The sequence below is a fragment of the Scyliorhinus torazame genome, chromosome 7, assembly GCF_047496885.1.
Source record: "Scyliorhinus torazame isolate Kashiwa2021f chromosome 7, sScyTor2.1, whole genome shotgun sequence".
In the NCBI taxonomy this organism is placed as follows: domain Eukaryota; kingdom Metazoa; phylum Chordata; class Chondrichthyes; order Carcharhiniformes; family Scyliorhinidae; genus Scyliorhinus; species Scyliorhinus torazame.
The window spans coordinates 41249944-41270823 of NC_092713.1; the positions used below are offsets into that span (position 1 = coordinate 41249944).

At 44.3% G+C, this 20880-nt stretch overlaps 1 protein-coding gene across 1 annotated transcript in view; it reads left to right on the forward strand.

Annotated features, from left to right (window-relative positions):
* Positions 1–613: 613 nt before the first annotated feature.
* Positions 614–20880, forward strand: part of LOC140426161 (glycogen debranching enzyme-like) — a 157927-nt gene continuing 137660 nt past the window's right edge. Inside the window, 4 exon segments of the mRNA XM_072510596.1 lie at positions 614–751; positions 1292–1412; positions 11109–11313; positions 15827–15996. Of these exon segments, the coding sequence (XP_072366697.1) occupies positions 1328–1412; positions 11109–11313; positions 15827–15996 (460 nt within the window). The 5' untranslated portion in view covers positions 614–751; positions 1292–1327.

The window sequence follows — 20880 nt, forward strand, 5'->3', positions numbered from 1 at the left end:
GCCAAGAGATGACGAGAAAGCGGTTGAGGGTGGGGAGTCTCCGGGGTTTGGGGTCTCCATGGTATGGGCAGCGTCTCGGGGGCGGGGGGATATTGCTGGTAAGGGACAGGGCCTCTGGGGGAGACACGGGTGGGCAAAGGGTCTCGTGGCAGAGTAACGGGAGAGTGGGGCCGGGGATAGGGCGGGGTCTCGAGAAGGGGCGGGGTCTCGGGTTGGGGGGGCAGGGGCGCGACCACAGAGTGGGGGCGGGGACTCGGGAGGGGGCGCTGATCCCGGGGCGGGGTTTCGCGGCCTCAATGTGGGGTCGGGGGTGGGTCTTGGTTAGGGGGCGGGGCCTCAGGCCTGGACGGGGCGGGGTCTCGGATGGGGGGGTGTTACCCGGACTCGGGGGCGGGGTGTCGGATCGGAGGGGGCGGGGTCTCGGGCCGGGGTGGCGGGATCTCGGATTGGGTCGGGGTCTCGAATCGGAGGGGGCGGGGTCTCGGACTGGGAGCGGGCTCTCGGATCGGGGGGGCGGAGTCTCGGATCGGGGGGCGGAGTCTCGGACCGGGGTGGCGGGATCTCGGATCGGGGGGCGGGGCCTCGGACTGGGAGCGGGCTCTCGGATCGGGGGGGCGGAGTCTCGGACCGGGGGCGGAGTCTGCGGCTGTTCCCGGCCCAGCTGTCGGTGACCTTGAGGTGGGCGGCGGCTGCGGGCCGTTACTCGCTGATCTGCCGCAGCGAAGAGGGGGAGCAGTATCCAGAGGGAAGGGTAAGTAACACGAAGGTGAGCAGCCTGACGCCGGGCAGAGGCCCGGAGCTGAGCCCCCACACGGCCGCCGCTGACAGCGGCTCAGGTTGCAGCGAGCGGCTGGAGTGATGATGGTCGGAGCATTGTTACCTACGGCGGTTGCATCAGTGATTAGCTATTTCTGAATAAACCCCGCCCGGCTATGTTGTCATCTAACTGTTCTCTTGCCTGCTTGTGTGTGGACACCTTGTGGGAGGAATTTAAGGTCGTGGTTGCAGTTTGGGGAGGGGTTAGAGTCGCCCTTCGGCCCATCGTGTCTGTGCTGGCCATCAAGCGCCAATCTATTGCAATGCCAGCGCTACCCGGTACTCTTCGGCTCATCTCAGCGGCGGTCTCCCTGCGGTTCAGGGCTGCTGCTGCTTGACTCCTCGTCAGCCGGTGTTTATAACATTAACATGTAGTCGGTGGTGAGGAACGAAAGGTGCACTGGCTGATTTGATGCATTGTGCCGTTTGTGTGCACTCCGCTCGGGAGACTGAACCTTATTTTTACTTTCTGCAGGGGAGAGTCGCGCACTTTAAAACACTGCTTTGAAGGATGGAGCGACAGACTAAGCAAGTTCGGATTCTGCACCTAAATGATTGGGACAGGCTCGAAAGGAAACTTTTTCGGCTCAAACAAGGTCGGTGTTTATTCAGCCAGCAGTGTTTTGTGCCCACGTCTGTGGCAGACCCATAAAGGTTCAACTGAGGTAATAAGTGTCAGCTGAAAGGCCAGCTTTTTTTTTTAACACCACCTCCTGCTGTGAGGGAGGCCTTGGCAAAGCTTTATTCCAGCTTATTTTATAATTGCATTGTCATTTTGAACCATTTGCCTTTGCAAAAAGTGGGTGGCACGGTAACACAGTGGTTAGCACTGTTGCTTCACAGCTCCAGGGTCCCAGGTACGATTCCCGGCTTGGGCCACTGTCTGTGTGGAACAAAGAACAAAGAAATGTACAGCCCGGGAACAGCTGTTCCCGGCCCTCCAAGTCCGTGCCGACCATGCTGCCCGACTAAACTACAATCTTCTACACTTCCTGGGTCCGTATCCATCTATTCCCATCCTATTCATGTATTTGTCAAGATGCCCCTTAAATGTCGCTATCGTCCCTGCTTCCACCACCTCCTCCGGTAACGAGTTCCAGGCACCCGCTACCCTCTGCGTAAAAAAACTTGCCTCGTACATCTACTCTAAACCTTGCCCCTCTCACCTTAAACCTATGCCCCCTAGTAATTGACTCCTCTACCCCGGGGAAAAGCCTCTGACTATCCACTCTGTCTATGCCCCTCATAATTTTGTAGACCTCTATCAGGTTGCCCCTCAACCTCCTTCGTTCCAGTGAGAACAAACCGAGTTTATTCAACCGCTCCTCATAGCTAATGCCCTCCATACCCGGCACCATTCTGGTAAATCTCTTCTGCACCCTCTCTAAAGCCTCCACATCCTTCTGGTAGTGTGGCGACCAGAATTGAACACTATACTCCAGGTGTGGCCTAACTAAGGTTCTATACAGCTGCAACATGACTTGCCAATTGACTTCCTGAAGTCAATGACCAGCTCCTTCATTTTGCTGACATTGAGCGAGAGATTGTTGTCATTGCACCATGCCACTAAGTTCAGTATCTCCCTCCTGTACTCTGACTCGCCGTTGTTTGAGATCTGACCCACTATGGTCGTGTCATCAGCAAACTTGCAGATAGAGTTGGAGCCAAATTTTGCCACAGTCATGTGTGTATAGGGAGTATAGTAGGGAGCTAAATACGTAGCATTGCGGGGCTATCCCTTTGTACATCAATATTTCCCAATCTATCACCATTTAATTACTACGCTGCCATTCTGCTTTTCCGACCAAAATATCATAACTACATGACTACCCAAAGATTCAAGCTGGAGGAACAGTAATCTACATTATCAAAAAAACATTTTCATGAAAGACATGCCCCATAGCACAAGACAGCACCAAAGTTGATACGGGTGAGACCGGCCAGTAGATGGTGATTAAGTGAAGCCAAGCCCAGCATTTAAAAATCATTCAGATTGTAGGAATGGCTCTGCACATTCAAAATTTTCAGTCAGAATTACATTCAGCACATTTCAATTTCAATAAAATGGGTATTGCAGAAAGGAATAGCTGTAACTTCGACCCACTAGACAATAAAATATAACAGCTTTTTGCTGACAACTTAAAATAAAACTTGCAGCATTCAAGATGTAAGCGCACGATTTATCACACAAAGTTCTGTGTTAGCAGTTTTATAACTGGTCATAGATACCGCTCCCAAATTAGACTGGGCAAACTATCAATTCCGTCACATCTAAAATTTGCCAAAAGCAAGCATACATCTGCTCTCACTGACATGTTCAAATGTTCTCTCATGTGTAAATGATAGAATCATAGAATTTACAGTGAAGGAGGCCATTCAGCCCATTGAGTCTGCACCGCCCTTTGGAAAGAGCTCCCAACTGCTTGACAGCTTCAAATTTCTAGGTGTAAACATCAACAAACTGTCCTTGTCCACCTACGTCGATGCTATGACCAAGAAAGCACATCAGCGCCAATACTCCCTCAGGATTTTAAGGGAATTCAGCATGCCCACAATGACTCTTAGCAATTTCCAGAGAAGTACCATAGAAAGCATCCTATCTGGCTGCATCACAGCTTGGTACAGCAATTGCTCAGCACAAGACCAAAAGAAATGTCTGAGGGTCATCAACACAGCCCAGTCCATCAGACGAGCACGCCTCCCATCCATTGACTCTGCTGTTATGGGCCAGGGTTTAGAGAACCAAGTGTATCATGGAGTTCACCTGACCCACAACTTTTAATAGATTGTGGTATGGGGAGCACACGGCCCACTCTACAGGCAGAAATGGAAAAGTATTTTTTAAAGAAAAACTATGTTTATTCTATGAACTCAAGTTAACCTTTTTAAAACATAGTGAACATCTTAACAACCATTAATTCCAATACAACCCCCAAAGAATACAACACTAAGTAATCCTTTAAGCTTTCCTTTTAACATCCATACGACTTAAAACACCTTTTACCAGAAGCACATCAGGTTAAAATCACCACTGTTATTAGTTTTAAATCACCAGGATTGATTTACAGTCTTTAGATTACAGAGAGAGATTCATACACGTTCTGGCTGTGACTGCAGCTATCCAGCTCTGAAAACGAAACTAAAACACACCCTGCAGCAAACAGCCAAAAACGAAAGTAAAAAGCTGACAGACAGCCCAGCTCCACCCACTCTGACATCACTGCAGTAGTAGACACCCATTTCTTAAAGGTACTCTCACTACAGATATTTATATACACCCCCATTTATAAACACCCATTTCTTAGAGGTACTCTCACACTTTCTGCTGCCTTGGGAATGTGGGCAGCATAATCAAAGACCCCTCCCACACGGGTTGTTCTCTCTCCCTACCTCTTCCATTGAGCAGAAGATACAAAAGTTTGAGAACACGCACGAATAGATTCAAAAATAGCTTATTGGTCGGATCACAGCTGGAGTATTGTATGCAGCTTTTGTCTCCTTACGCGAGAAAAAATATACTTGCCTTGCCATAGAGGGTGTGCAGCAACGGTTCACCAGATTGAAATCTGGGATGGCAGGATTGTCACATGGAGAGAGATTGGGTCGACTGGGCCTGTATTCACTGGAGTTTAGCAGAGAGAATGGATCTCATTGAAACGTCTATAATTCTGACGGGGATGGACAAACTGGATGCAGGGATGATGTCCCTCTGGCTGCAGGGTCTCACTCCCAGGATACGGGGTAGACCATTTGGGATGAGGAGAAACTTCTTTGCGGGCTGTAAACCTGTGGAATTCTCTACCATATAAGGCTATGGACGCCAAGTCGCTGAATGTATTTAAGAAAGAAAGACATTTCTGGACACTAAAGGTATCAAGGGGTATAATAATAATAGCTTATTGTCACAAGTAGGCTTCAATGAAGTTACTGTGAAAAGCCCCTAGTCGCCACATTCCGCCGCCTGTTCGGGGAGGCTGGTACGGGAGTGGGAATATGACACTGAGATAGCGGATCAGCTATGGTTACATTGAGTGGCAGAGGAGGCTCAATGTTCCACTCTTGTTTCTGTTCCCTTCCGTAAAAGATTTTAGCAAACTAAATGGGATTTTCAACAATCAATGATAGGAATGGTGCTGCGAAACTGAGTCAGGCTTTCAGTTCCAGATTTATTAATTTGGAATTGAAAATTCCACCTGTAACTGGGTGGAATTTTGAACCTATGTTAGCCTGGAATTCTGGTTTACCACTACACCACCATATTCCCTCTTGGGGTTTCTGTTGGGGAGAACAGAAATCAATTGCCGAGATTAGAAATTTAGTGTCAAAATATACATTGGGCGGGATGCTCCGCCCGTCGTGCCACATTTCTGCCTCGCCACGCCGGCGGGATGCTCCGTTACGCCGGTCGGTCGATGGGGTTTCCCATTGTGGGGCAGCCCCACGCCGTCAGGAAATCCCCAGGCGCCAGCAAAATGGAGCATCCCGCTGCTGGAGAACCCTGCCCATTATTTCTATAGTAATGTAATATCTCCAATGTTCATATTTTTTCATAAAATATTAGTGGATTCCTGTAACTTTCCACATCAGCCAAGAATGAAGCTAGAACATGTGTGTGAAGCGGGTCTGGAGTGAATGTGCAGGCTGGAGCTGGTGGTGAGTCTTGTGTAGGTTGAAGTGTGTGAAATGGCAATGGGTTCGGCGTTAAGATTGCATGTGTTTGTCTGCACGGGCTGGGCGCGGGATATTTGTTTAAGCTGGGTCCATATTTTATGGAGCTGAGCTTTGCGTCAAAGCTGAGGGACTGTGCCTCTGGTTCTCAGCCTTCCTGATGTATATTTTAAAGGAGAAGATCGAGATTGAGGCAAGCTATGATGGGATTAGGTAAGTGTTCTACTGCAGGATGTATGGCAGGGTGAATTGGGTTCTTTTGAGTGTGAATTGAGGGTGGGCCGTCGAATACCAAGAGCAGATGTTGCAAAATTGTTTTGAAGAAAGAGCTTGGTTGATGTGGAGGGAGGGTGGTTTGCGTTCCGGTTTTGGTTTGAGTCACTGATGCTGATATCAAATTGATTCTGTCATAAACTTTCTGCCACTCGCAGGATCTGAGGTGGGCCATAGAAAAATGTTGAGGTATTATCAACTCTTTATCATTTCACCTTCATTTCCCCTTTTCAACAACATAAAACCCATCACTATCTCTCTTCAATTCCAAAGAATAGTCATATTTGACTCGAAACATTAACCTGTTTCTGTCCCCACATGTGCTGCCTGACCTGCTGGGTTTTTCAGCATCTATTCATTTGTATCCCATTTCTCAGTGTTTGAGCGGCTGATAGTGGATATATCAGCCCACTTGTAGATGAGCTCATAGGAACATACAAATTAGGAACAGGACTAGGCCACTTGGCCCCTTGAGCCTGCTTAGCAATTTAATGACTAATCTGACAGCAACCTCCTGCCTCCTCCTGATAATCCTTTTGTTTATCAAGAATCTTCTTGTTTATCAAGAATCTCTTTGCCTCTGGTTTAAAAAATATTCAAAGACTCTGTTCCCAGCACCTTTTGAGGACGGGGCGTTACAAAGACACACTACCCTCGGAGTAAAAGAATCTCCTCATCGCTGTCTTAAATCGGGGAATCCTTATTTTTAAACAGTAACCCCCTAGTTCTAGATTTCCCCACAAGAAGAAACATCCTCTCCATCCACCCTGTCGCGACTCCTCAGGATCTTAAAAGTTTTGATCAAGTTGTCTCTTAGTCTTAAAACTTCAGTGGATACATGCCTAACCTGTCCAGCCTTTCCTCGTGAGACAACTGGCCATTCCTGGTATTATGCCAAATAACCTTCTCTGAACTGCTTCTAACACATTTACGTCCTTAAATAAGGAGACCAACGCTATACACTACTCCAGATATGGTGTTCCCAGTGTCCTCCTGCACAACTGAAGCATAAGCTCCCGACTTGTTTATTCAACTCCCCTTGCAATAACCATTCTATTAGCTTTCCCAATTATTTGCTGTATATTAGCCTCTTGTGAATCATGCACTAGGACACCCAGATCCCTCTGAATCTCAGGTGTATGCAAATAAATTGGGAAAAGGTATCCCCCAATGTGTGTCCTGCAAGTAAATCCTTTTTCAGTGCTGGACAGAGGAGCTACCTGTTGAGCCTAAGCATCCGGCACTATTCTGGTGGTAGATATTTACTAGAATCTGGGTAGTGCAAGTATCCAAATATCCTAAGGCTGGAACTTTCTGTATATTAATGACACTGAAGCTGGCAGGTTGGCTGGATATGGAATCAAAGTCGTACCATTCATCTATTTAGCTGCCTCTGCTGCTTCTTCCTCCCCCTTGCCCACCAAGCCAAACCTCCCCCACTGAACTCATGTCTATTTCTAACTTCTGCTTTACTTCCTGCTCCATGGTCTCTTTGTGTTCCTCTTGTCCATTGCAACCTGTCTCTTGCTCCTTTGGTCCCCCCTTCCCATCATTCATCCCAATCACCAGCTTCTCTTCCCGGCAGCGGTGTTAACTGACTGTTAAAAATTGCACCTTTATTCAGGTGTTATCATTTTCCTTTTGAAAATGGCCATCATCAACCTCATCCAAAACAAATCCGCTCTCGACTTCTCTGTCCTTGCAAACCATCTCATCTCCAGCTTCCCTTTCTTAAGTCTTTGTGTGTGCTGTCTCCTGACACCTCTTTGTGTGTGCTGTCTGCCTCTCATGCAATTCTTTTGTTGAATCTCTCCAATCCACCCCATCCGTTGCCCTAACTGCCTTAATTGAAGTCATGTGCAGCATTCTCTGAATTGATTGTAACCGGAACATCTTCAGCAACGGATCTCTTATTCCCACATCACCACCGTCTTGACCAACTACGCGTTGCTTTTTCCTACCATAATCTACAGACATTGGCATCAGCTCTACTCACTGCTCCTCCGCCGCTGCTTTTTGGTTTTGTAATACTTCATTTTCTGCATATTCTTGAATGAGTCGCAATTTTGTACAGTTAACACTTAAATGATTCTTTTTCGCGAGCAACATTACCCCCATCCCACTCCAAATCATGGATCACATCTCTTTCTCTGTACACGGCACGGCTCAGTCAGACTCTTGCCTGGTGCCATCTCTGATCTTAATTGAAACTTCTAATCACCTATTGGGAAGGTGGAGGCGTAGTGGTATTGTCACTGGACTGGTAAACCCAGGGTCATGCTCTGGGGATCTAGGTTTGAATCCCACCATGGCAGACGGTGGAATTTCAATAAAAATCTGGAATTAAAAATCTAATGACCAAGAAACTGTTGTTGATTTTCACAACAAACCCATCTGGTTCACTAATGTCCTTTAGGGAAAAAAAACCTGCTGTCCTTACCTGGTCTGGCCTACATTTGACTCCAGATCCACAGCAGTGTGGTTGACTCTTAAATGCCCTCTCAAAGGGCCTCGCATGCCATGAATGCTGCCCAGCCAGTAATTCCTGTCATGATATACATCAGCATATCATGGTGCAATCACACACACACTGACACACTAATGGACATACAGTAGGACCAACCAGCATACACAACATCGCAGCCAATCACCAATGAGAGCACACGCACTATAAAGACAGGGGACACCAGAGTTCCCGCTTATTCTAGCAGCAGCCAGCTCAGAGCACCGAGCTCACAGCCTGCCTCTCAGACATTCACCATGTGCTGAGTGCCTCACCTAGATAGTGATAGGACAGGGTCCACCGATAAGCTGGTAATGCACGTACCCAAGCTTACAGTATGTTATTACAGTTGAGTTGTTAATAAAATAGAGTTACACCATCTCCAGCCGTGTTGACATGTTTGTAGACCAGAACACCCAACATGACAATTCCCACATGCCATGAAAGAGTAAAAAAAAAAAAACTGCATCATCCCAACCTTGGAAGCATCATTTGCTTCCCCCTCTGCCCTGCCCATCTACCACTGACATAACTATATTGTTATAACCTCCAGGGCCCTCCTAGCCACTGCATCTCTATTGTCTCTATAAACTTGTCTTCGTTCTAAACACTGCTGCCTGTATAAATACCCTGCACCAGGTCCTACTCACCCTTCATATTTTTGCCTGCTGACCTATATACGATCCAGTGCTTCAAACTTATCACCCTCATTTTTAAATCCCTTTTATGATGTTACGTCTGTAACCTTCACCAGCCCTGCAACGCCAGAATTCTGTTCCTCTGACCCCCCACCTCATTCACCCCCACTCATTTGTTGTGCTTTTAACCACCTGGACTCCATGCCCTGGCTGTCGTCCTCTTAAATGCTCTGCATGTTGCACCTCTTTAACCAGGCTTTTGATCCCACCCACCCTCCTTTGACTTGGCAACCATTTTATGATTACATCTCTGCAAAGAGGTGGGACATTTCTCTGCATTTCATGGAAGCATTAGTTGTTGAGGTTGGGAGTACAAATAAAATATGACCGGTGAAATCAAAATGTTGAAGGTTCAGGATTAATGGTGAATTATGGCCCCCAGCGAAACATGCTTCTCGAGAAAATATAGAACTGTATATCAAAAATGACAGATGATTAATTTTCAGCATCTGTTTTGACTTGTGGTAAATAAGGGCAAAAAAAATTTTCAGCGTACCAAAATGTGCCTCGAGTCGTTCTCCGACATTAAATCTCTGCCCCAGTTCCTATCCAGACGGTGCAATATATTGTAGTCTGTCTTAATCCTCGATATCTTTCTCAGGGATATGCCCTCAGTTTATCCTCATACTCTGTGTCCAGAATGCTGTTGTGTTCAGGCCAATTTCCTTCTCCTCTAATCCTGTTTGATTTTTAACTATTTTTCACCCTTCCATTTGATCTGGCACTTTATTTGTCTCTTGCCCATTCAGTTCACATCGACATATTTCCCTTCTTTCTGGTATTTGTTTCTCTGTGCCATCAGCCAATGAGATAGCTTTGGATCTATGGTGCCAAATAATAAAATGAGTTTGAAATGTGTTCGAGTCAGGAGGTGGCAGGTTTAAGTTCCACTCCAGAGACTTATCACATCAGTCTGGTACTGAGCGACTCCTATATTTTTGGAGGAGCTGTCTTTCAAATGAGATGTGAAACTGAGGCCCCATCCTCCCTCCCCTCTTGAGTATACAACAAGGGTCTCATGGCACTGTTCCAAGAACAACAAAGGAGTTCTCCAGTTATCGCATGGGCAATATTTATCCTGCAAATAACATTGCTGAAGCAGATTATTTGGCGATTTATATCTTTTGTGGGACCATTATTGTACACAGGTTGACTTTCGCTACATTTCAATGGCAACTACACTTCAAAAAGCATTTCATTGGGTGTGAAGTGCTTTGGCGCACCCGGAGTTCAAAGAGGCAAAATAAATTTAGAATCCTTCTTTCTCCTCTTCTCTCTCTCACTCTCTCTCTCTTTCTCTCCTCCCCCCCCCCCCCTCCTCCATCCCAGAGTGCAATTCCAGGCTTCTGATTTCCTCCCTCCTGCATCGCTCCCAATGTCTGTCCCATTTACACTTACTTGCCAGCTATTTCTCCTTTTTATAATGAAGGGTATTGGATCAAATCAAGTAAATGAGTTTTCTCATTCACTGCACAGGCATACAAACATGGGAATTAATATGAACTGACCTTTGGTGTATTAGTTCTGCAAAATCTTGCCTGGTGCTGTGAATGGTAAAAGTTTCTGCTTGATCTCGCACTCTTGACTCAGAAAGCTGAACCCCTAGTTCAAAACTTGAGCATCTTCTCTGCCTGACACACTACTCTAGTTCTGCATTTCTGTAAGTGCCTTTCATTGGTAAGATTTTAAACTGATGCCAACACCTGGTTTGTTCACGTGGATGGTCATGGTCCAATGACACTATTTGGAGAATTGGAGCATTATCCTGATGTCCTGACCAACAGCGGGGGAAAAATCTTTTCCTCGCATGTCATTGTTGTGGGTCCAGCTGTGCACAAAATGGTCGAACTTCCATGCAATTTAATGTATGTGAGGTGTTCTAAAAGAGTTGATGAAAAATCTGATGTGGCACTATATTGGTGAATATTTGTCTTCCAGTGAGATTCTTTATTACCTTGAATAAAGGAAAATTCCTGTCTTCCCAGTTGATGTTTAACAGCTAAAATATGGTGCTTTTATGGAGTTTGTGGAACATTGGTCATGATAAATCGTTGCAATTTACATTCACATGTAAAAGAAGGAGATGCTTACGGATCACTTGCAGCCAAAATAAAATTGGTTCCGCTTTATTTTTCTGTTCTTGTCTTCAGGATACGAACTGCAGTTTCGCCTTGGTCCATCTTTACAAGGGAAGGATATCCATGTGCACACCAACTATCCGGCTGATGCAGAGGTGTTTGATCGTCATCACTTTCGGTTACTGGAGTGGCAGGATCCAGCAGGAGATGACTCTGATCGATACTGTAAAATTGATGTGCAGTTGTCTGGATCATTTCAATTTTATGTCAGCCACGGGTGAGCTTAATTGAAGATTTTATTTTTCCAGTCTTCAAATATAAAGTTCTTTGTTTTCACAGTCCAGTTTACTTTTGCCGACCCCGCCCAGCTGTCTCTCCTAAGGGATGCTGGATCTTTCTGGTGGTACTGGAATCCTCTCCATTAATCATGTCTGGGATCCAAACAGCGAGTGTAGCAGACTAGTTAACCAGCAACCGTCACAAATGGGTTTGATAGGTCTTCACTTGACATCCATAAGAATGCACATTCCTCAGCTGTTTCTGCATATAAAATCTGGAATCTTTCTAGCTAGTAGGTTTTGTTTTATACTTGGTAGAAAATTGATTTCTCAAGGCCCGTCCATCAACTACAAGGTACAAGTCAGGAATGTGATGGAATACTCTCCACTTGTCTGGATGAGTGCAGTTCCAATAACACTCAAGGAGCTCAACAGCATTCAGGACACAGCAATTTACTTGATTGGCACTCAATTCACTAACATGAACATTCACTCCCTCCACCACCGGTACAAAGTGGCAGCAGTGCATACCATCTACAAGACACACTGCAGCAACTCACCAAGGCTCCTTAGACTGCACCTTCCAAACCCTTCGACCTCCACCATTGTAAAGGACAGGGGCAGCTAATGCAGATGGTAATTTTCCATACAAGTTCCCCATCCAAGTCCTGCCTCGGAACTGTATCACCATTCCTTCAATGTCCTGAGACTCCCTTCCTCCCAACACCATGTTTATCTGCACCAGGTGGACAGCAGTGGTTCAAGAAGATAGCTCTCCACCCACCACCTGCTCCATAGCAATTCGGGATAGATAACAAATGCTGGTCTAGTCAGCAATATGAACATCCTGTGAATGGGGAAAAAAAAGAATCCTCCTTAAATCTTTGCTTTCAAATTCACTATAACATCTGAAGCCGTATAACGTCTTGAAATGACTGGCTATGAAATATTGGGTAATAGTGAAGATTGCAGTGTTGGATCAGTTTGTCACGTCTGTTTCTCTTTCTAATATTGGCCTATTATGCTTTTGAACAGGTATCTCCAGAACTGCAAGTCTTAACTTTGATTCCTCCTTGTATTCCTAGCTGACTCATTCCCAGAGAGGCCAGCTTTGCCTACATTTGTAATCGGTATTAACTTTGGGTTTCTTGCTTTCTGTGAATGTTCTCCTCTTTGGGAAAGAATGATGTTACATTTGGTTCTTTCGTGATCTTTCAATTGAGACAATCTTAAGTTTAAAGAAAATATATTTTATTCAAGGCATTTTCATATAAATGTACAAAATCAGAAGAAGAACCAAACAACTTCATAAACAACCAGCTCCCCCTCCCCCCCCCCCCCCCTAATAACACCACCTTCTCGCACCCCGCCCTCCCCATTTTAACCCCCCCCCCCCCCCCCAAGCTGACCCCTCAAACAACCTGAAAGAAATCAATAAACGGCTTCCACCTCCTGGTGAACCCATCCACCGACCCCCTCAAGACGAACTTGACCTCCAGCCTCAGGAATTCAGCCGGGTCGCTCATCCACACCCCCGCTTTTGGTGGCTCCGAGTCCTGCCACCCGAGCAAAATCCTTCTCCAGGCTATCAGGGAGGCAAAGGCCAAGACATCGGCTGAGACAATCTTAAGTGGATTCTCATAAGATCATAAGATGTAGGAGCAAAAGTAGACCACTTGGCCCATCGAGTAAGTTCGCGGATGACACCAAGGTTGGTGGAGTGACAGATAGTGCTGAGGGTTGTCAGAGGATACAGCAGGACATAGGTTGGAAATTTGGGCAGAGAAATGACAAATGGAGTTTAATCCGGATAAATGTGAGGTAATACATTTTGGTAGGTCTAACATAGAGGGGAAATATACAGAAAAAGGCAAAACTCTTAGGAATATATAAAGTCAGAGAGATCTGGGCTTATCTTTGAAAATGGCAACACAAGTGGATAACGTAGTCCCGAAAACATGAATTCTTGCCTTCATTGGACAGCGCATGGTGTATAAAAATTGGCACGTCATGCCATAGTTGTATAGATCCTTGGTAGGACTGCACTTGGAATATTGTGCACAATTCTGGTCGCCAGACTACCAGAAAGATGTGGAGGCTTTGGAGAGGGACCAGGATGTTGCCTGGTCTGGATGGTGTTAGTTATGTGGAGAGGCTGAATAGACTCGGACTGTTTTTGGAGGTTGAGGGGCGACCTGATAGAGATCTACAAGATTATGAGAGGCATGGATAGAGTGGATGGGCAGGCATATTTCCCAGGGTGGAGGGGTCAGTCACTAGGGGGCGTAGGTTTAAGGTCCGTGGGGCAAAGTTTAGAGGAAATGTGCGAGGCAGGTTTTTTACAAGGGGTGGTGAGTGCCTGGAACTTGCTGCCAGGGGAGGTTGTGGTAGCAGATAAATTAACAACGTTCAAAAGGCATCTTGACAAATACATGGATAGGATGTGTATAGAGGGATACGGCACTAGGAAGTGCTGATGATTTTGGCCAAGGCTGGTATCATGACCGGTACAGGCGTGGAGGGCGGAGGGCCTCTTTCTGTTTTGTTGTTTTTGAGTTTGCCCTGCCATTCAATGAGACCATGGCTGATCTAATATAATCCTCACTCCACTTTCCTGCCTTATCCTCATAACCCTTGATTCCCTTAGTGATTAAAAATCTGTCTATCTCAGGCTTGAACATATTTAAAGACTCTATGGCCCTTCCAGTAAACGATTCCGCAGATTCACGACCCCCTAACAAGAAATTCCACCTCATCTCTTACTTATATGGATGACTCCATACTTTCTGATTATGCCCTCTGGTGCTGGACACTCCCACAAGGGGAAACATCCTTTCAGCATCTACTCGTGTCAAGGCCCCTGAGAATCCCAAATGTCTCGGTAAGGTCACCCTTCATTCTTTTAAACTCCAGTGAGTACAGGCCCATTCCACTCGACGTCCCCTCATAAGAAAATCCCTCTATACCCGGCCCGGGATCAACCTAGTGAACCTTCGATGCCTCCAATGCCAATATATCTTTCCTTAGATAAGGAGACCAAAAGTGCTCACAGTATTCCATGTGTGGTGTTGCTAGTGCTTTGTATAGTTTTAGCAGGAGTTTCCTATTTTTATACTCCATTCCCTTTGAAATAAAGGCCAATATTCCATTTGCCTTGCCAATACCTTGCATACTAGCATTTTGTGATTTATGCTTGAGGACCCCCAAATGATAAGAATCTTTATTATTGTCACAAGTAGACTTGCATTAACACTGCAATGAAGTTACTGTGAAAATCCCCTAGTTGCCACACTATGACGCCTGTTCGGGTACGCTGAGGGAGAATTCAGAATGTCCAATTCACCTAACAAGCACGTCTTTCGGGACTTGAGGGAGGGAATTGGAGCACCCGGAGGAAACCCATGAAGACATGATGGGGAGAACTTGCAGACAGTGACCAAGCAGGGAATCAAAGCAACAGTGCTAACCACTGTGCTACCGTGCCACCCCTGTGCTGCAATTTTCTGTAGTCTTTCTCCATTTAAATAATACTCCACTCCTTTATTCTTCCTACTAAAATGCATAACTTGACATTTTCCTACATTATATTTCATCTGCCAAGATTTTGCCCATTCACCTAACCTGTCTATATCCCTTTGTGCACTCTTTGTCATCCTCACTACTTGCCTTCACACCTATTTTTGCCATCCGCAAACCTGGCAAAGTGCGTTCACTTCCCTCATTCATGCCATTAACATATATTGTGGATATTTGTGGCCCCAGCATGGATCCCTGTGGTACTCCACTCGTTACATGTTGCCATCCTGAAATTGCTCCACTTATCCCAACTCTATTCAGTTAGCCTATCCTCTAGCCATGCTAATGTACTACTGCTAATGCCATGGGCTCTTATCAAGTAGCCTATTGTGTGGTACCTTATCAAACGCTTTTTGGAAATCCAAGTATATTACATCTACTGGCTCCCCTTCATCTACCCTGCTCGTTATACCTCAATGATTTCCCCTTCATGAAGTCATGCTGTCTCTGCTTGATGATGATATGCATTTCTAAATGCTCTGCAATTAAAAGTCATTTCATTTTGATCATTGAGTTTGCTTTCTGTCATTGTGTGACTGCAGTATAGGAATCTTTCTGTCGTCTTTAGAATGAGGCAATCTTATTCAGAGATGCACATCATGATGGGGGAAAAAGAATAAAAGAATTTCTAATATATCATCACAAAGTAGCTTTAAGTGCAGTCTTAATTTTTTGAAAAACTGCATTGTAGCGATACGTTGGTGTATACATATGCTTCAATGCCAATACATTTTTCAGAAGCAGCATTATATTTCAAATGTCATACAAGGGTGAATCTGTGATGTATGAATTAGGTGGAGGTGGGATGATGAAATAGGAGTGTGACTAGAACGATGCATATTTATTTGATTTTACTGGAACATAATAACATTGCAATTCCAACAATTGAGGAAACATGGAATGACTGCGTATCTTTTGTGTTGTTTATTTTTAAAGAAATAATCACAAGATTGGTATGGGCTTTATAGTTGTAGATCCTATTCTACATGTTGGACATAACAATCAAGTTCTGCCACTGGATTGCATTTGTGCACAGACTTTCTTATCCAAATGTTTGGGACCATTGGATGAATGGGAGGACCGGCTGAACGTTGCCAGACAGTCAGGTAATGAGGACCAATTAATGTACAAATTCTAAATCTCTAGTATTGTAGAAAAATATATTTAATGTCAAGTTGTTTATCATAACCTTTTTTATCTTGTATAGACAACCAGATAACAGATAATAAATAATTACAGTATTAACAACCAATTGAAAGCCATACTTCGAAACATACATAGAAAATCGAAGCAGGAGAAGGCCTTTCGAGCCTGCTCAGCCATTCATTATGATCATGACTTTTCATCCGAGTTCAATACCCTGATCCCGTCTTCCCCTCCCCATATCCCTTGATCCCTTTTAGCCCCAAGAACTATACCTAATTCCTTCTTGAAACACTGTTTTTGCCTCAACTACTTTCTGTGTGAATTCCAAAATCTGTTTTCATATGTGCAAATGCTTCTCAAAATTACTTTTCTAACTATTGGATAAGATACAGGGGAAGAAACTTGTCTTTCAACAAGAGATACATGCTATTTACGGGAGATATGTGTTTTCCTGCCCCTCGCTCTCCCTTTCCAAATGTTCACCAAATACCTTTCTCCCTTGTATACTTTATAAGCTGCTGTTAATGACATAGTTATGGTCAGCATTCCTCTGAATTGTCCTCTAATTTCTTCTAAGCTGCAAATACACCATTCAAGTTCCTTGAAACCTCGCTTTTTAAAAAACTTGAGACATCCTTTGTTTTTCATTCACATGGATTCCTTGCCTTCCAATTTTCCCTGTCTTCTCGGCTTTTAAAACATGCTTTCTTGATTTCACTCATCGCTTACTCTTTGGTATTTTGTAATATTGATCCCAGACCTTCACTGAGGTTTTGCAATAATGACAAATGCTAATGCAAAGAGGTTTAAAGTAAGGGGGAAGCGAAATAGAGTTCCAATACTGAATTAATGGATAAGCTGTACAGGGCTATCAACTTTTTAATGTGTGTTTAAAATAATACTGTGGATCTTTTGAAGTCAATATTTGTCAGATTTGTGAAAAGATCAGATGTGATTTTTGAAAACCATAGACAGCAGCAACAGGTGAAATTGTGGATGTGTGGAGGTACAGTACCTTGCAACGTTCGGAATGCTGTATTCCAGTCTTTCAAATTCATACTAAAGTCAAATTTTCCCATGGTGTTACTAGGAGAAATATGCAAGTCAGGTTCTTCCAATAAGAACTTCTGTTATTGTTGTCCCATGCAACGTTTTGAGATCATAATCTCTGCTCATTAGTCAATGATTGCTTGATATTTGACTGAGGTTTAGGAAACGTGCTGAGGGTGGAATGGAGTCAGAAGGTGCTATATGCTGTCATTGTGTGTAGAAATCCCATCTATTCAAAACCTGACAAAAGAGTCCGTGAGGTGAAAAATCCTAACAGTTCCAAAGAAAATCATGTCAATGCTTCAAAAAGCTGAATACCTGTTACAGCTGTAGTGGTGTTTAATTTATTATTGAAGATACAACTTGTTTGTGAGAATGAACAATTAAAATGGAGGCCCATTCCTCAGCTGAGAATTCCCACCACTCTAATAGTTGGCCCTTTAACCAACCTCATATTCCACCCACCAGCATTGGGATTCAAAGATTTCAGCCACCAACAGTATGATCCCACCACTCTTTCCATGTTGGTGTTTTAAAGGGATGGTTCCCCCTCTGACGCTCTGGTCCACTCATCACTGATCCGTACTCACATTTCCATACAGGAGCCCATTCACTTTGCCCAACACCACTGTCCAAGGACCTAAAAACTCCTCCCAAAGTGAGATAGCGATTGTCCTTCCAATTTAGTATGGCTCTCCCACCTTTTACTGTTTGGGATAAAGTCAGAACAGATTTAGTCCTTCAAAACTGGGCATCCATGAGGCATTGTGGGCTACCAGCAAAACCAATTCCATTTCTCCACAATCTAACTACTTGGCCCAGCACTTGTATTGTGCTAACGTTAGTGTCAAGCAAAGGATTGATAGATAGTTCAATGAGGAGTGTGGTAGAGCTTGCCAAGCGAAGCACCAGACGTACTTAAAAATGAGATGCTAACCTCATGACATTATACTCAAGAACTACATGCATGCTAAACAGCAAAAGCAGCATGTTGTGGACTGAGCTAAATAACTCCAGAACCTTCAGATCAGATCATTGCTCTGTAGTCCTCCAACAGTTGTGAATGGTGCTGTACAATTAAATAACTAAATGGAGGAGAAGGCTCCAGAAACAGCCACGCCCTCACTGATGGTAAGAGCACAGCACACGAAGGCTGATGTATTTGCAACTATCTTTAGCCAGAATAGCTGAGTGGATAATCCATCTTCGCCTCCTCCTGAGATCTGCACCTTCACAGATGTCAGGCGTAAATCAACTTGATTCACTCCAAATGATTCATGAAACAACCAAGTACACTGGATGTAGTGTTTGGAAAACAAGGTAGTTTTAAGGGATTTATGTTTCTATTGGCAAACGATAAAAATAAGGTATCATTTTATGTGGGTTTAACTTTAATGCTTCTGTGCCCGGAGGGGCAAAACCTATAGCAAGAGAAATGCTGGACAAAGGTGTTTGTATGTATGTGGGGTTGGTTCAATTCCAACTGTGTCTCTTGTGCTTAGAGGGGACTGCGGCATGAAGAATAAATAGTAGTAGCAGGGGCGTTGCTTAGCAATAGGAGGCCACCTTCCTTTGTTCTCAGTTTTAAATGGAAACCACAGCCATTGGACCCAAGCTATTAAGGAGCTCTCCATTCTGGCAGGATAAGCTGGACAGGACAGGATTTGCAAAATGCAAGCTTCCTAAGGAACAAGATACAGTCCAGCTAACCATGGAATTGGGACAGAAAGTCTGGAGTTAGGTAAACAGAGACCATGGTATTGTTCAGAAGAATTCAAGTAATCTGCGATTGACGCCTTTTTGCTGGGCAAGGGTTGTAAGACATATGGAGCTGAGACACGGGGATGAAGTTGAGATGCAGATCCTGTCACCAGACTCCTAAATGACCCTCTTATGGACTGACTTCATTAACACTACACCCGGTATGCTTCATCCGATGCCAGTGCTTTTGTAGTTACATTGTATATGTTGTGTTGCCCTATTATGTATTTTCTTTTATTCCCTTTTCTTCTCATGTACTTAATGATCTGTTGAGCTGCTCGCAGAAAAATACTTTTCACTGTACCTCGGTACACGTGACAATAAACAAATCAATCCAATCCAATCCAGATCAGCTATAATTGCATTGAGTGGTGCAATAGAGCCCACAACTGGCCAACTCCTATTCCTGTGTTCCCATATGGTCATTCAGATAAATCAGATATAGAACTATTACACCTGGAAGGTTAGGAGCAGGCGAAAGCCAGTTGGCCCCTCAACTCCTGGATTAACTTGTTCATTTATTGAGATTCTCACTTTTTCATCAGTGCCCATTAATTCTATATTGCTGTTTATCCAGATGACAGATATTCTGTTTTTTCCCCAGTGTCGAACAAACACTTCAAATCTAATCAGTAACATTTGCACTTCACTTGTGCCATACAAGTGCCAGGTAATGACCATCTCCAAAAAGAGAGATTTAAACAATCGCCCCTCGACATTCAATAGCATTACCATCACCGAATCCCCACTATCAAGATCCGTTGACCAGAAACAGAACTGTATTAGCCATATAAATACTGTGGCTACAAGAGCAGGTCAGAGGATAGGAATCCTGCAGCGATTAACTTATCTCCTGACTCCGCAAAGCCTGACCTCCACCTACAAGGTACAATTCAGAATGGAATACTCCTCACTTGCCTGCCCTGAGAGCGGAAGACAATGGCGAACCATCACTGACAAAAATTGCCAACAAAACGGCCCATGAAGAGGCATCAGCAGACAGAACTTGTCTTTGAGCAGAACACATACTATACCATACTATGGTATCTGTATACATCTTGGCTTCTGTGTCCATGTCCAACTGTTTCCCACATTCCACTCTTGTTGATCAATTAGTCAAAATGTCTTTCCCAAATATGTAAATAGATGCAAGTGACATTTAAAAAATGTATATAAATTGTTTTCCATTCCGAATGAGGATGGAGAACTTGGGTTCACTTTATGCCATAGGTACAATATAATGGGAAGCCAAAGGGCAACCTGTTCAAAAAGCATACTTTTTGTAAAATTGCCCAAGAGTTTATATTTTATTAAAGATAAAGTTTCCAACTAATAAATACTTTAAAATGGATTGTCTTGGGATGTCAAGTTGTTGGCATTGCTGCCAAAAGAATGACAAGGAAGTATCTCTGAACATGTTTCCCGCCCTACAAATGCCTCTATCCCTCAATGTATCAAACCCATGGTTTATTAGACCGGGTGGGAAATCTGGAAAGCCCTAGATGGGGGAGAGAACAGGAGTCAGTTTAGATCTTCTAGCTGGCGGACCAATCTTCACGCTCTAACAGCATTAATAATAAAGGATTATAATGTTTAGCAGAACCTGCCTTAATGTCTCCATAAATAACAAGACCTGCTAAGGATAGGCTGACTGGTCCGCTTCTGTGTTGAGCCAAATTGATATAGGGTCCTTCCTAACCCAATCCCTTGTGAGGTGAGAAGCTTGTTGATACCTAATATTTGGGATGCCCAGACGTCCCCTAGCCCCATGGAGCTGAAGCTTAGTCGACTTTAGACGAGGCTTCTTATTCAAGATAAATAAACTGATCATATATATTTTTAGAATCTGGGAGTGTGCAAGTATCCACATAGTGTGGTTTTTCTTCTATAAAACTCCAGCTGACAGCAATATGGTTAACAGCTGCAGGAGGCCCAGCAGTCTTGGCACTGCATCCATTTTATTCAGGGCAATCCTACCCAGCCATGAGACTAGCAGGGGTGAACAATGAGCCAAGTCCCACCTAATTGAAGCA